The sequence below is a fragment of the Hemitrygon akajei genome, chromosome 15, assembly GCF_048418815.1.
Source record: "Hemitrygon akajei chromosome 15, sHemAka1.3, whole genome shotgun sequence".
NCBI lineage: Eukaryota > Metazoa > Chordata > Chondrichthyes > Myliobatiformes > Dasyatidae > Hemitrygon > Hemitrygon akajei.
The window spans coordinates 88,319,091-88,335,507 of record NC_133138.1 but is presented as its reverse complement, the minus strand read 5'-3'; the positions used below and the strand labels follow the sequence as shown (position 1 = coordinate 88,335,507).

At 47.7% G+C, this 16,417-nt stretch overlaps 1 protein-coding gene across 1 annotated transcript in view; it reads right to left on the bottom strand.

Moving 5' to 3' along the window:
- Nucleotides 1–478: 478 nt before the first annotated feature.
- The window catches only part of LOC140739621 (serine/threonine-protein kinase 32A-like), a 583,208-nt gene continuing 567,269 nt past the window's right edge, over nt 479–16,417 (bottom strand). The window contains exon 13 of the mRNA XM_073068020.1: nt 479–1,648. Within this exon, the coding sequence (XP_072924121.1) occupies nt 1,554–1,648 (95 nt within the window). The 3' untranslated portion in view covers nt 479–1,553. The remainder of the gene's footprint in view (nt 1,649–16,417) is intronic.

The following is a 16,417-nucleotide window of genomic DNA, read 5'->3' as shown; positions in this document are numbered from 1 at the left end:
CCAATCATGCTAGACCCATTTGCCTACATTTGCCCATATCCCTCTAAACCTTTCTTATCCAAAAACCTTTTAAATGTCATAATTGTACCTGTTGCTACTACTTCCTCTGGTAGCTCATTTCATATTCCACCACCCTATGTATAAAATCAAGCAACACACACAAAATGTTGGTGAAATGCAGCAGGCCAGGCAGCATCTATAGGAAGAAGCACTGTCAACGTTTTGGGCCGAGACCCTTCGTCAAGTCCTATAAGATCACTCCTCAGCTTCCAGCACTCCAGGGAACACACTCCCAGTCTTTCCAGGCTCTCCTTGCAATCAAACCATCCAGTCCCAGTAACAGCCTTGGAAGTATTTCCTGCATCCTTTCCAATTTAATGACAACCTTCCTAGAGCTGGGCAACCAGAATTCTACATGGTATACAAGTGTTGCCTTACCAATAAAATCATCTTGGAATAATCTTGGAGGTTTCATTAGATTTTTATTTAGGTGAAAAAAGTGCTACATTGAAAAGCTTATCATGCTTTTAAAAGCTTTATCTCCATGGTGGAAATAGAATGATAATATTGAGAACCACAAGTTACAAGCATCAGCCAGAAACTTAGAAAATTATTTCTCTACTGATTGGTCAAAATTGTGAAGTCAACACTACTAAAGTGGGATCTAGTATGGAGTGCAATAAACCCTAGTAGAGTAGCTGTTAGTGGTTAAACATCTTCTTTAAGGTGCTGGGTGGCTGGGGTATTCTGGGTCATAGGTTTTCACTGTTCTGGAATGAATTCACAAGCAGCTCTAGAGAAAACTAGGGAACCCAAATGATTGAGGCTGGTGCTGAATTAATCAGATTTCATTTCTTTGATCTGTTCTGTCACTCTGCTGATATATAACTTAGGTTGGTCAAAAGGCCTGTTTCACTCCTACATCATTCTATGACACTATCACTTATTAAAGGGGCATTTGGAAAGCATTCCGGGAATAAGGAGGTGAAATTCATCTCTTGTTTCAAACCAAAAAGACTGAATCCTTTCTCAATGATTCTCCAATGTTATCCCCAGCTCACTCTATTCTTGATACAGCTGTGGATATAGTGGGGGTACACTGGGAACTTGCCTGTTGGCCAGTCTAAGTATTAGCCTTGACAGTTACTACTGGTATGTTAAGGCAACTACGGGAGATAATTCTGCCATCCTGCTTCTTTTCATTTGAATTCCATCAGATGCTAGGAAGTGGGGCCTTACTTCGTTAGGTTTCTGGTAGTTTTCCAATACCCTTACCTTTACACATTAACCTTTACCCTTGTTTCTACTGCAGTAAAGATCAGCTTACTCAGCATACACCAGGGAAGAAACCTTCAAGACTATTGTTCAGAGCTACATTACACAGCGCATTTCGTCACTGAGCCATGACTCCAGCTAGGACAATATCTGTTTAATGAAGAGAATTGACATGTACTATGAAAAGGTGGACTATGCACTTCCTTATTTAGTGTGGAAGATGCCAGATGTGTCCCACTTCCAGTGCTAAACCTAACATGGCTGTGTGTAAGTTGATGTTATAATGTTATTGTTCTTCCCATCATTGTTTTCTGTGTGAAGCTCTTCTTTGTCAGTACACTTAGCCAGTACTTGGCCTGGATTCCGTTTGAGTCTGAAACAAATAAGAAAGAGTTAATAGTTCAGGAGAAGATTCATGTCACATGTGAAATAACCTGGTCACAGCAGCCTCACAACAAATGGGACTCTTCCTTTATCTTCAATAGTATCAACAACTTCTCAACCATTAAAAATAATGAAATCCAATGTATGGTAATAAAACAAACTAATCAACATCGAATGACCCAAAGAACCACCTGAAAAAGTTGAAAGAAAGTAAGCTCAATCTTCTGACCAGTTTGAAGAGTTACAGCCTCCAAATGAGTGCATAACACAGCAACCCACCTGTACAGCCAGATGTCACTGGCACCTGCACTTCTGCAATACAATTGCTGCATGGCAGTTTGCTCATGTGGTCTTAATGGAACGAAGTGTGTGTCTGTGTGCCAAATCTCTACGTGAATCCATTGACATATAGTGAGAATGAGGTTTATTGAAAGCACTTTCATGCACTTTTTAGTGCAACTGGAATGAACTGAAATACTCTGTCTCTGCTGTAGCGTCTGTGAAGACCTGCTTGGAGCACAGAGCACTGAGAGGTGTATGAAATGACAAGGGGAAGAGATAGGCTGAATACAGTTATTCTTTTCCATCGGCTTGGGGAAGAAAGCACAAGAGATTCCACTCTCATGGAATATAACACCTGCTTGGAGGAGTGAATCGTCGTTCCAATTACTGAGCTGACTTGCTACAATACTTCTGTGTCTCCGGAATAAGCACCACCACACTTGGGTGAAAACAGTAGCTAACCATGTGGTCATTGCTTCTTTGAGAGGATTCTGATGAAAATCTGGTGGAAACAACTGTGATCATATCTTGTCCCTGTCCTCTTACAGGTAGCACACGTGCTGTCTCACAGCTTCATTGATCAGGGCTCAAGGCTGACTTTGAACGATATCTGTGCGGAGTTCACAAGTTCTTTCTGTGGGAATCCCTTTGGGTGCTGCAGATTTTTCCCCACATCACCAAGTCATACAGGTTGGTAGGTAAATTGGCACTGTAAATTCCCCCCCTACCCCCATATGTATGTATGTCTCTTAAAAGACCTTATCGTATCTGCCTCCACCACTGACGCCAGCAGCCCATTCCCCACACTCACCACTCTCTGCGTAAAAATCTTACCTCTGACATCTCCCCTGTACCTGAAACTACTGCATTGTTTGTGCCACAAAGATTGCTCCATGACATGATTGCTCCACATATTTGAATGACCTGCAAAATGCACTATCCACCATCTTTTACTGACTTACTCAGAGAAGTTTGAGAGGAGAAAAGCATGGTGGAACATTCTCAAAAGCTGAGTAGTGCCTTCAGTGGTAGCCTCTGCTGCCTGATGGCACAGGGAGAGCTTTTGAGGAATGAGTGGAAAACCTTCAAGCTGAGCTGATTCAATGAAAGTCTGCAAATGTTTCAACTAAATGTGATACATCCGTTAGGAAACCCAACCCCCCTTATAGGATTTACAGCACAGAGAAAAGCTGCTGAGAAGGGTCTTTTGACTGGAGAGGCGACCAGTATTTCTGTTACAGCTGTAGAAAAGATGGACAATTCAAGCGAGACGGTGAGGGACAGCAGAATCTTTGAAGAGTAAGTCAGCAGTTAATCAAACAAAGAAGAAAAGGGGCCCGGTAACAGAATAGGCTGGCATCTTGGAGAGGATGCATTCCAGTCAGGGAATTAAGGGGAAAACTAAAGTGTAAAATACTATTCCTGAAGGGTTAATGGGACCAAGCTCTGATATCCATACTGATTGAAGGTGTTTATGATAGAAACTGTGGTGACCCACTTTCTGCGCAGGCGAACCGGCTCACAAATAGCCAGCACGCGGGGAGAAACTTTGGTAATGCACCTCTGATGTCATTTCCGCCCGGACAGGGCGGGCGCTAGGGATTAAATGCTAGCGCCGCGAAGTTTGAATAAACTAGTCTCGAAACGTGTCGTCTCTAGCTTTGTATGTAGTACATCGCTACATTGGTGACGCCGACAGTCCAAACGGGATTTGGACCAAAGATGACTGACTCTTCATCTGTTCACGCAGTTTCGCTAAAACTGCCGACTTTCTGGATGCTGCGACCACGCGTGTGGTTCAGCCAAGCAGAAGCCCAGTTCCAGATTCGGCAGATATCCTCTGATTCCACGCGTTACTACCACGTGGTGAGCGCCCTTGACCAGGGGACGGCCGCTCAGGTTGCGGATTTCATACAGTCGCCCCCGGAAGAAGGCAAATATGAAGCATTCAAAGCGCTGCTCATTGGGAACTTTGGCCTCTCGCGGCGTGAGTGGGGTGCCCGCCTGCTTCACCTGGACGGTTTGGGAGACAGACTGCCGTCGGCATTGATGAACGAGATGCTGGCCCTGGCTGACGGACACAAGCCCTGCCTTGTGTTTGAGCAGGCGTTCCTAGAGCAACTGCCCGAGGATATACATCTGCTGTTGGGTGACGCAGATTTTAGCAACCCCCGGAAGGTGGCAGCCCGGGCAGACGTGCTGTGGAAAGCCAAGAGGGAGAGCGTGGCATCCGTCGGTCAGATTACCAGGCCACGCGCCCAACAGCAGACCAGACCAGGCTCGGCAGGGGGGCACACACAACACAGAGGCAGGAGTGAGGAGGACAGTGAACAGTGGTGTTTCTACCACCAGCGGTGGGGCACAAAAGCCTGCCGTTGTCACCCACCCTGCAAGGGCCAGGGCCAGGGCCAGCAGCCGTTAATGACTATGGCGGCTGGCCACCAGGACAGCCTCTTGTACGTCTGGGACAAACAGTCGGGATGCTGCTTCTTGGTCGACACTGGAGCGGAAATAAGTGTCTTGCCCCCCACGGGGTACGACACCCGCAACAGGAAGCCAGGACCCACCCTGAGGGCCGCAAACGGCAGCACAATACGGACCAACGGCACCCGCACAGTGCAGCTGCAGTTCGGCGCCAGCCGGTTCATGTGGGACTTCACAGAGGCCGCGGTGGCCCAACCACTCCTGGGGGTGGACTTCTTGCGAGCTCACAGCCTGCTGGTCAACTTGCAAGGGAAAACACTGGTACATGCTGAGACTTTCCAGACGTTCTCCCTGGGTGAAGCCAAGTTGCCGGCCCCACACCTGGACTCCATCACGCTGTCGGACAATGAATTCACCAGAATCCTGGCGGACTTTCCATCGATTCTCACACTGCAGTTCACGGCAGCCATGCCCAGACACGGGGTACAGGACCACATTCCAACCCAGGGACCACCCCTCCATGCCCGCGCACGAAGGCTCCCCCTGGAAAAGCTCCGCCTGGTGAAGGAGGAGTTCAAGAGGATGGAGGAATTGGGGATCGTACAGAGATCCGACAGCTCATGGGCCTCCCCCCTGCACATGGTGCCCAAAGCAGCCGGGGGCTGGAGACCATGCGGCGACTACCGCAGACTGAACGAGGCTACAACTCCAGACCACTACCCCGTGCCGCACATACAGGACTTTGCAGCAAACCTGCACGGGGCAAGAATATTTTCCAAAGTAGACCTCGTCCGGGGATACCATCAAATCCCGGTGCACCTTGAAGACATCCCCAAAACGGCACTCATCACCCTGTTCGGCCTGTTCGAGTTCCTCCGAATGCTGTTTGGCCTGAAGAATGCCGCACAGTCGTTCCAGCGGCTAATGGATGCAGTGGGACGCGACCTGGACTTTGCGTTCATTTATTTGGATGACATCCTTATAGCCAGCAGTAGTCGCCAGGAGCATCTGTCCCACCTCCGCCAGCTCTACTCCTGCCTGAGTGATTTCAGCCTCACGATCAACCTGGCCAAATGCCAGTTCGGTCTCGATACCATCGACTTCCTGGGCCACAGGATTACCAAAGACGGGGCAACACCTCTGCCCGCCAAGGTAGATGCAATCCGCCACTTTGCCCAGCCCAACACGGTCAAAGGCCTGCAGGAGTTCATTGGTATGGTGAACTTCTACCACCATTTCCTCCCCTCAGCAGCCCGTATCATGTGCCATTTGTACACCCTGATGTCAGGTAAAGGCAAGGACATTACTTGGGACAAGGAGGCCGCGGCCGCTTTTGTTAAAGCCAAGGAAGCCTTGGCAGATGCCGCGATGCTGGTGCACCCCAGAACGGACGTTCCGACCGCCCTCACAGTGGACGCATCCGACACAGCAATCGGTGGGGTGCTGGAGCAACTCATCAAGGGGTGCTGGCAACCCCTGGCGTTCTTAAGCAAGCACCTACGACCACCCGAACTCAAGTACAGTGCTTTCGACCGGGAGCTGTTGGCACTGTATCTGGCAATCCGGCATTTCAGGTACTTCTTAGAAGGCAGGCTGTTGACCGCATTCACGGACCACAAACCGTTGACCTTCCTGTTCACGAAAGTGTCCGATCCCTGGTCGGCTCACCAGCAGCGACATCTGTCCTACATCTCCGAGTACATGACGGACATCCAGCATGTCTCGGGGAAGGACAACGTCATGGCGGATGCACTCTCCAGACCAGCTGTCCAGGCCCTGTCTCTGGGGGTGGACTATGCAGCACTGGCAGAGGCGCAGCAGGCAGATGACGAGATGCCCAGCTACAGGACCGCAGTCTCGGGTTTGCAGCTGCAGGACTTTCTCGTAGGCCCAGGTGATAGGACCCTCCTGTGTGACGTGGCTACCGGCCAACCTCGCCCCATCGTCCCAGTAGCCTGGAGGCGGCGAGTTTTCGACTCCATACATGGTTTGGTGCATCCATCTATCAGGACAACCGTCCGGCTGGTCTCCAGCAAGTTTGCGTGGCACAGACTTTGCAAGCAGGTCAGTGAATGGGCCAGAAGGTACGCGCAGTGCCAAACAGCCAAGGTGCAGCGGCACACTAAAGCCCTGCCGCAGCAGTTCGAATCCACCCACTGGAGGTTCGACCACATTCATGTGGATATTGTGGGCCCCCTACCAGTGTCCCGAGGAGCGCGGTACCTCCTAACTATGGTAGACCGGTTCACAAGGTGGCCAGAGGCAGTCCCGCTCACCGACACATCTGCCGATTCCTGCGCCCGAGCACTGATTGCAACCTGGGTAGCACGCTTCGGGTTACCGGCCCACATTACCTCCGACAGAGGCGCCCAGTTCACCTCCAGCCTGTGGTCGACTGTGCCCAGCCTGTTGGGAACGCAGCTACACCACACTACTGCCTACCACCCACAGTCGAACAGACTAGTGGAACGCTTCCACCGTCACTTGAAGTCGGCTCTCATGGCCCACCTGAGAGGACCTAACTGGGTGGACGAGCTTCCCTGTGTCCTGCTTGGAATTTGCACAGTGCCCAAAGAGGATCTACACGCCTCATCGGCCGAGTTGGTGTATGGCGCACCCCTGGCCATCCCAGGAGAGTTCATACCAGCCCCAAGGGGGCAAGAGGAGGAACCCGCAGCAGTCCTGGACAGACTACACGAAAGGCTCGGCAACCTGGCCCCCATGCCGACTTCACAGCACAGACGGACCCTGACCCATGTACCCAAAGACCTGCAGGACTGTAAGTTTGTGTTTGTACGAAGGGGTGGACACCGGGCACCGCTACAGCGGCCGTATGAGGGGCCGTTCAAGGTGATCAACAACAACGGGTCCACATACGTTCTGGACATTGGGGGGAGTGAGCAGGTTTTCATGGTGGACTGACTCAAACCAGCCCATGTGGACTTGGCGCAGCCGGTCGAGGTTCAGGCACCGTGGCACAGAGGCAGACCTCCCAAACAGAGGCTGATCCAGACTGTGGACATTGGGGGGTGTATCGCCGGTTCTGGGGGGGGGGGGGTGGGGTTATGTGGCGACTCACTTTCTGCGCAGGCGAACCGGCTCACAAATAGCCAGCGCGCGGGGAGAGTCTTTGGTAATGCACCTCGAATGTCACTTCCTCCCGGAGAGGGCGGGCACTAGTGATTAAATGCCAGCGCCGCAAAGTTTGAATAAACTAGTCTCGAAACATATAGTACATCGCTACAGAACCATATTTGACACAGATTCTCAAGTTACCTTGCTTTATAGATCCTTTTACTTTTTTTTTGACCACAAAATAATTTTTATTATGTTACTTCCATGGGAAGATTTTTTACAGAAGTGATTTATTGCTAGTTTTTTAAAATCGTAGTTTATATCTAAATTCTATATATTTTCTTCATCCTTATTAGTTAATTAACGTTTACTTCTCTGTAATCAAGTTTTTGAAGGCTAAGGTTATATCAGTTGAACACTACAAAAATGTTGTACAAACATTGTAAGGTAACACTGATTCTACATATTTCAATGCAAAATTTTAGTGCAAAAGAGGGACATCCAAAAAAAGTATAAAAACATGGACAAATTTCAATTAAAAAGCATGTGAGTGTATTAAAGGTGAGTGTCAGCTATTGGTATTCTTCGTAGCTCCACAATCTGGGAATTTGAAATGCTTCTACCATCTTGACTTCCATGATATGATTCATTGTCACCTGCACTGAGGCCGGCACCAGTTTTTAAGGCGAATATCAAATCATCAAACTCTTGTGCTTCCTCATCACCCATCAGGTTGCTGGTGCCGTAGTCTCCTTTTGTGACATAGATGTTGCCGCTCACTGGACTTTCCTTGAAGATGCTGCTTGCTTGACTGCTGGGTCTTAAAGAGGCTTGTTCCCAGTCAGACGGTATCTCCTCCATTGCAGCAATGAGGTTCTGAGTGGATTTGCTGATGTCCCCTCCTTTTGATGGTGCACCGCTGCCCGATGTAAGGTAAGTTGACCCAGGACTGGGATGACCATTGATTTCCATACTGTAGCTGGCTTTTACTGGCCAGCAGAACTGGTTGTGTAGGATAAAATATACCACAAAAACATACAGACCCTGCAGGATATTGAAGATTGCATACAGGATTAATATCCAGAAGTGTCTGTATGCCATGTGCAGGCCTCCCAAAAGCCATGTCAACGATATCAATGCAAAAAGGTACAGGACCAGAGGAACTTCTGTGCCATTAGCTCTTCCCCTGTAAATATCATCATAGGACTTCCAATGCTGAACAATCTGATAGGTGTGGATAAAAATCACAGTGACTCCCACAAGGCATAACAAAGGTATCAGTGCTGCTGTGGCAAGAGCTGCATAAACATTGGGAATGAAATACACATCACCATGTACCGAGCCATATACTTCCTGCATGGTCCAGTTGTAGCCCCCTCGCAGTAATTACAAGCAAGGCCACGACAAAGGCAGGTAACCCCCAACTCAGGCTGAAAAAGAGCAAGTACCGTCGATCGGGGTGTTCATCATTCATCACAAGCACCTGCCAGAAATTGACGGACTGAATGAGCATCCAGCTGAACTGACAGAGGTAGAGGTAATGTACCACCAATCCAAGCGCAGAGCAACTCTCCTCTGTGAGCTCTTGACTGAGGTACGCAGACATCAGAAACGAGATCTGAGTTCCTAGGCAAGCGACCATCATGTACAAGAGGAGTTTGGCTGCAAACATGGAAAATCTTGAACAGAGCAGATGAGACAAAATGGACAGGGAGAAACCTGAAATACAAATGAATGCGGCTGAGAAGAAGATTTCATTGTAAACGGGAAGTGTCTCTGTTAAGGCAGAGGCCGAGTAGGTGGACATGTGTGAGCAGGCACACTTCACAAAGTTACTCAGGTCATCAACCACACGACAGAACTGGTTGCTTGATAGCCAACTTTCAGCAGCTTGGTTCCACAGAAGGCATTCAGCTGTACGTGGAACAACAGCACCATCTGGATTATGAACCCGATAGACTACCTCATTGCCATCTGCAAGAGGTTGTGGATCACGATCCTTCAGGCTGACTGAAAATATTTTATTGTTGAGTGCAGTTCCCTTTGCACTGGTTTGGAACCACTGCCGGCTGCTGTACTCTGTGAATTGCACATGCTGACAGTCCTCACGTCCTGGATCAAGTGAAGGTGGAGACAAGACTTTGAGCAACTGCCCAGGAATTTGCACAGAATCACCATTCTTCCACTCAACCTTGTGCCCATTGATTTGTTGGGGTACCAGTGATACGATTTAATAGTGAGGTACTGACAAGTGTCAAGAACTGTCTTGCCCCTCTGGCCAGGTGATCCACATTCTACACCAGTGAGAAGGCAAATCTCTCAGTCACTTCAACCAGCTGACTAAGCCCTTTGGTATCCTTGCGGGTGGCATCCAGTAGTGCACAAAGACTATTGTACAATAGTCTAATGCTGGTATCATCAAGAGGTCTCTTTTCTCCTTCTTGGATCACCTTTTTGAATACTTCTGTTACTGCACCAAGCTGTTCTCTTGTGGTTTCCACAGTAATCTTGCTCTGCAGTTTCTGAAGAACTTCATTTATTAATTCTGGTGCAACTGATCAACTAAACCCCAGAGGAACTGAGAGTTAGTGTCCGTGACTATTGTAATATTTGCTACGTTGAAATCATCATCCAACTGAATTCCTGGCGTTGGATTGTAGAGCACCACTTGGAATCGTTTGGGCAATGGATTGGAAGATGTTAGCTCTGGAGTAAGGACAATATCCAATGAAATTCTTAACTGTTCTGGTTGAAATGTTAAACTGCCCTCTGATTTCGCAAAATCCATTGCAGCAATTGCTGGTGATATTAATGTCTGACCCACCAGCTCAGCCTTAGTTAATTCCTGTGTTTTGTAACTGACAGTTACAACTGTACTTGAAACAGCACTCTTGTCAAACTGCAGGCGAATGAATGTGGTCTCCTGATGAACCACAGAAAGCCAAGATCCTGAAGCAAAATATATCAACGTGTGAAGGCTATCACTCTCTAAAACCGTAATGTTTATGAATCAAGCACTGTTATTTATCAAAGCTCCTGATCCCACTTCATAGATTTCCACAAGAAACCATGTTGCAGGTTCTGGGATCTGGTCTGCTTTGATCTCGATGGTGATTGGGCATAGCGTCTCTCCAGAAACACAGAGGATAATTTCTGATGGAGCTGTGAGCTCATTGACCAGATCCAACCCATCTCTTTGCAGTACCGTGTCTGTTTCATTAAAGGTCACACGCCAGGAAATTGTCACATTCTCAAAAGATCTGTTTTTTTGTCTTTCAACTGTTAGCCGAACCTTCCTACTTTTTGAGTCTTCATCCAAGACTGGGTTACCATTGGATACACTTGCAAATCCCACAATGCCATTCTGTACATCATTTCCTGTAGTACAAATATATTAAGGCTAAGAAAAGTAATTATGCCAAACTAAGGTAATGTCTGTTTAAAGAAAACTGGGGACTTGGCCATGTGTAGTTAGACTCTGTGGTTAAGAAGGCATACGTGCATTGGCCTTCACCAACTGTGGTATTGAGTTTAAGAGCCGAGAGGTAATGTTACAGCTCTTTAGGACCCTGGCCAGACCCCACTTGGAGCACTGTGCTCAGTTCTGGGCACCTCACTACAGGAAAGATGTGGAAACTATAGAAAGGGTGCAGAGGTGATTTATAAGGATGTTGCCTGGATTGGGGAGCATGCCTTATGAAAGTAGGTTGAGTGAACATGGCCTTTCTTCCTTGGAGCGGCGGAGGATGAGTGATGACCTGATAGAGATGATGAGAGGCATTGATCGTGTGGATAGTCAGAGGTTTTTGCCCAGGGATGAAATGGCTAACATAAGAGGGCACAATTTTAATGTGCTTGGAAGTACGTACTGAGGAGATGTCAGGGGTAAGAGAGTGGTGAGTGTGTGGAATGGGCTGCCGGTGACAGTGGTGGAGGAGGCTATAGTAGGATCTTTTAAGAGACTCCTGGAGAGGTACGTGGAGCTTAGAAAAATAGAGGGCTATGGATAAACCTAGGTAATTTCTAAAGTATGTCCATGTTCGGCAAAGCTTTGTGGGCCGTAGGGCCTGTATTGTGCTGTAGGTTTTCTATGTTTCTATGTCTATGTGAAATAGTCTCCTAGATTGAGGAAGTTGACATTGAAGTCCAAGGAATGAGCGAAAAGAAGATTAACTGAGAAGATGTTTGAATGCGAAATTGCCTTTTGTACTGACAGTCTGATGTTGGTTGCTCCAAAAGTACTTGCCACACTGAGGACTGAGGATACCCCTTTCACCGATTAGCACCAGCAGAGGTTGAAGATGTTCAGCAGCATCTGCTTAACCTGAAGCTAAGTTCAGTCTTGGTTCAGAGGGACCTGAGCTGCCAGAGGGTACACAAGATTCACAAGGAGTGGTTGAAGCTGCAGAAGCTGGAAGATGTGATAAGGAGGTCTCAGGGAGTCAGGAAACCCCTACCAAGTCTGGCAGAGGATGCACCTGGGAAACAGTGTTATGTCCATTCCCATGGTGTGATATGCTACTTCCATTTACAAATGGATTGGGGGTCCTGAAATCACAAAATTCATTTGAATACTGTGTTATTAATAATGGTTTTCATCAGTTCTAAAGTCGGGAGGACATGACTATTTTTGGTGGGGGGAGAGTGTAATGCCTTGGCTAGGATTTCTACTGTTATGCTGTAGATATTTCATTTCAGCAGTTTTTTTCCCCAAAACCAGTGCGTCCTGCTGGTAGAATGTTTTGTTTTTGACTAAAAATAAGAAGTCCTGCTATTCAACTTAGGAATATTGTGTCAGCCACTGAGGATGGTGAAATCAGGAAAATGTTCTAGAGAAAGTAGGGTGGAGAGAGATTTGTGATGGACAGTAGTCTGGTTTGGGGTCTTTTGGCCGGAGCCAGGAGAGGACAGAAGGGAAGATGCCACAGAATGCTATTGGAAGGAGAGTCCCAGTTGCACAAAGTGCTTTGTGCGGATGAATGGCTCCAAGGAGGAAGGGCCAATATTCCTGAAGGAGAGTCAGTTTGTTCGAGATTGATTTTGAGGGAAGTTTGGAATGTGACATGTGCTTTCATGCAGACTGTGGGTCCATTGAGTAAAAGATGACTTTCAATGGTCATTGAACACATTGGAATGCTTTAACTGTAATGGACCCTTTTATTATTTTTTCCTTTCTCTTTTCTATTAACTACTAGATGAAGCTGTAATTAGTAAGTATACTTTCTTTGTAATCTCTGCAGTGTACAATTTGTTATTTCTTGCTGACCAATAATTGTGTATGGGCAGTATTTACACAATATTTGCTCCAATCGAGGTTCCTTTAATTGGAACATCACAATGTTCCTGTTTGGCTGAACCCCAAATCATACCGATCCTATACATATTATTTATGAAAGGTGGCCTCACCACAGAATCACATGGCTAACAAGCCAAGTTTGCTTACGAGCCCAGTGAAGGTGCTACACATATCTGTAGAAGCCCTTAGGATTCCCTTTCACCTTGTCTGCTATAACAACCTCATGTTTTTTTTTTGCCCTCCTGATTTCTTTCTTAAGTGTTCTCTTGCATTTCTTTTACTGCTCAAGTACTTCATTTGTTCCTAGCTGTAATGAGGTCTTTAGACTGGTGCAGGGTGTCAAAGAGCATTGGGGTCTGAGGTTTTCAGAGCACCGGAATTGGTTAAATATTGCTTAATGACAGTCAGTAATCGTTTATAGTTCCTTGCATTTTTTTCGACCAATTCGCACTTTCAATTGTGGTCTCCTGGTGCCTTCTGTTTAAGCTTGTTAAGTTGATTTTGATAGGCTCAGGGATTCCATGTTACTTGTATTATTTAAGCAGATGCCCAATTAGCTCTAATCACAGAGCCCTAGTTTTGAGAATGTTACTTCTCACCGTGTCACTCAGCTATGCCACTGCTGTTCTTCTTTAAATTATTGTGAGTAAATTTCCATTGCTGTCTCTACATTGGAGTCTTTCTTTCCTCTGCACTTGAGTTTTGATATTGTCAGTGTACATCCTGATAGAAGGACCCTGTCAGGTAATGGACCCAGTGAAGGTTGAACAGCGGTGTCTTGACTTCGGTGGCCAGGCGGCCTTCTTTTCTCAGTGAATGTCCTGAGCCTACATTCCCGTGTCCTGAGTTTATGTTCTGAACGGACATTCAGAGCTACTCTTGTCTACATTCCCGTGTCCTGAGTTTATGTTGTCATGACCTCAGCTCCCTCCTTTGTGAGAATCGCAAGAGAGAGAGAGAGCCTTACGGTTTGGAATGTGGGCTGGTCGCTCAGCAAGACAAAAGCCTTGGACATAGCCATTGTCTTGGGAGACACCTTTGTGGAATAAGGAACTGGCCTATGTGCAAACCCTCAGGGCAATGTGAGATGGGTGATGGTGGAAAGATTGCCTCGCCCCCACCCTGATTGACATCTACAACCCTGCCAGTCCAGATAAAAGGTGGGCTGCCGAGGTGGGGCCTCAGACGCACCAAGGAGACACACGAAGAAGACACGATAGTGCTTCCCGTCGGAGCGGGAAGCCATTCTGAAGGAAGCCACGTGCGTTGGATTCCGGATCGGGAGTCTGTGGCTGGAACCAAAGGACAAACCGTTTTAACTAACAACAGGGATTTGCTTCGCAAAGATGACGGGCAAGTGTTCCTTCTCTCTCTATCCAACACGTGAAATGCCAGCGGTTTCCGAAACGAGGAAGCCTGCAGACTTTGAGTGACTCTTATATTCCATTGGACTCAGTATCCCCTAGACAACGATAGAGCTTATTTTTGATTGATTATTACTATACCTGTGCTTTGGATTGAGTTTTGATGATGTATATGATCTGAATGTTTTGTATTAACCATACGTTTGTGCCCCTTTATAAATAAAACGTTTGAAAATAGTATCAGCAGGCTTCAGCGGACCTCTCTATCTTTGCTGGTAAGTCACCCGGCTACTGGGGAACGTAACAAGTGGGGTACTCGTCCCAGATTTGAAACCAAAGGGGAGGGTCAGTGAATCGGGCTGTAAGTCCAAACTTAAATCTGGTTACGCAGGTAGCCAGACAGGAAACCAGCAAAGATGGATGTGGATGAATTTATGAGAAACCCGACTGTAGAGGCGCTAGGGGCGGCTACCAAATTAGACTTGGTAAATCTGGCAAAGGGGTTAGACCTCGCAGAGGTGAGGTCATCAATGAAAAAGCAGGAAGTGCGAAGGGTCATAAATCAGTATTACATTGGGAAGAAGGTGTTTGCAGCTGAGGATTTGGAAAATATCCCCGAAAAGAGATTAGCGAGTGGGACAGATCAGTTAGAGTTGGAGAAAGTAAGGTTGGAACATGATCTTAAAGTAAAGCAGCTAGAAGCAGCTGCGAAGGAAAAGGAAAGAGAGCAGGCGTTCAAACTAAAGCAGCTAGAAGCAGAAGAGAAAGAGAAACAAAGGAGCCATGAATTGGAGCTGGACAGGCGAAAGCAAGAGCGAAGAGCTCAAGGGGTAGAGAGAGAGGAGGGGTTTGATGTTAGTCGGGCGTTGAGGTTGGTCCCCCCGTTCGAGGAGACGGATGTTGATAGTTATTTCTTGCTTTTTGAAAAGGTGGCAGTGAATCAGAAGTGGCCCAGAGAGCAGTGGGTGGCGTTGTTACAAAGTGTGTTACGAGGGAAAGCACAGCGGGCATATGCCGCGTTGCCCCCAGGAGGGGAAGGGAATTATGACCAAGTAAAGGAGGCCATTCTCCGAGGTTACGAGTTAGTACCTGAGGCGTATAGACAAAGGTTTCGAAATTTAAGGAAAGGGTGGAATCAAACATATACCGAGCTAGCCCATGAGAAGGGTGTGCTCTTGGACCGTTGGTGCACCGCGGAAAAGGTGGCCGAGAATTATGGGCGTCTCAGGGAGTTATTTTTGATTGAGGAATTTAAAGGTTGTGTTCCGGAAGAGATCCGGATGTATTTAAATGAGAGGACGAATCAGTCCATCTCAGAAATTGCTAGGTTCGCAGATGAATATGCCCTAACCCACAAGACAAAGTTTTCCTCGCCAAAAAGTTACCCGAGAGACCGTCGGAATGGTAGCGAAAGCCCGCCGGCTGAGGCGGAGATCCCGTTGGGAGCTAGTGGTAAAATTGAGGAGAGGCAAGACGGCAGGAGAGGTCCTGGCTTGACCTGTTTTAATTGTGGAAAGGTGGGTCATATTGCATCTAAATGCTTTGCTCCGAGAAAGGAGCCAGAGAGAGAGAGAGCAGCAATCCCTATCGAGCGTGCAGTGGTAATCAGAAAATCGGCAAGAGGGTCCCAGGGGAGCAGAGAGCGCGAGGGGTCGGAGATTTATCTGTCACCCGGAACCGTGTCTGTGAGGAAGGGGGACCCGCCAATCCCCGTACGGATTTGGAGAGACACGGGGGCGGAGCTATCATTAATTAGCCGTAACGTATTACCATTCGGACCTCCGACGGGCGAGGTAGCCCTGAGAGGCATAGGAAACTGGACCGAGGTAGTGCCTTTGCATAGGGTCCTTCTAGATTGTGAGTTGGTGTCGGGACCAGTGGAACTGGGGGTCCTGCCGGAGTTGCCGGGGGAAGGCGTGGTCGTCCTTCTGGGTAACGACCTAGCGGGTGGGAAGATGGGAGCCGCCGTGAAGCTGACAACCCAGCCCATAGAGTCCCCAAGCTATCCCACATGCACGGACACTCGCAGCCTGTCGAGAGCGACAGCTGAGAAAGCGAGCAGTTTAAAATTGGCCCAGACGTCTTTACCGACCCTGTGCCACGAGGGTTTCGAGGGTGGTAAAACGAGGAATAGTAACATAAAAGGGGGTAAAGGATAGAAGGGAGAGAAGGTACATCCTCCCTTAGCGAAGAAAAAGGTCCTAGAGGTAGGAAATAAAGATGAGAAACAGATAAAGCTGTTAAAAGGTCCAGGGTTGGACATGGATGAGTCTAAAGGTGTTCCCGATAATGAAATGAGGGCAGTCCTCGATGAAAA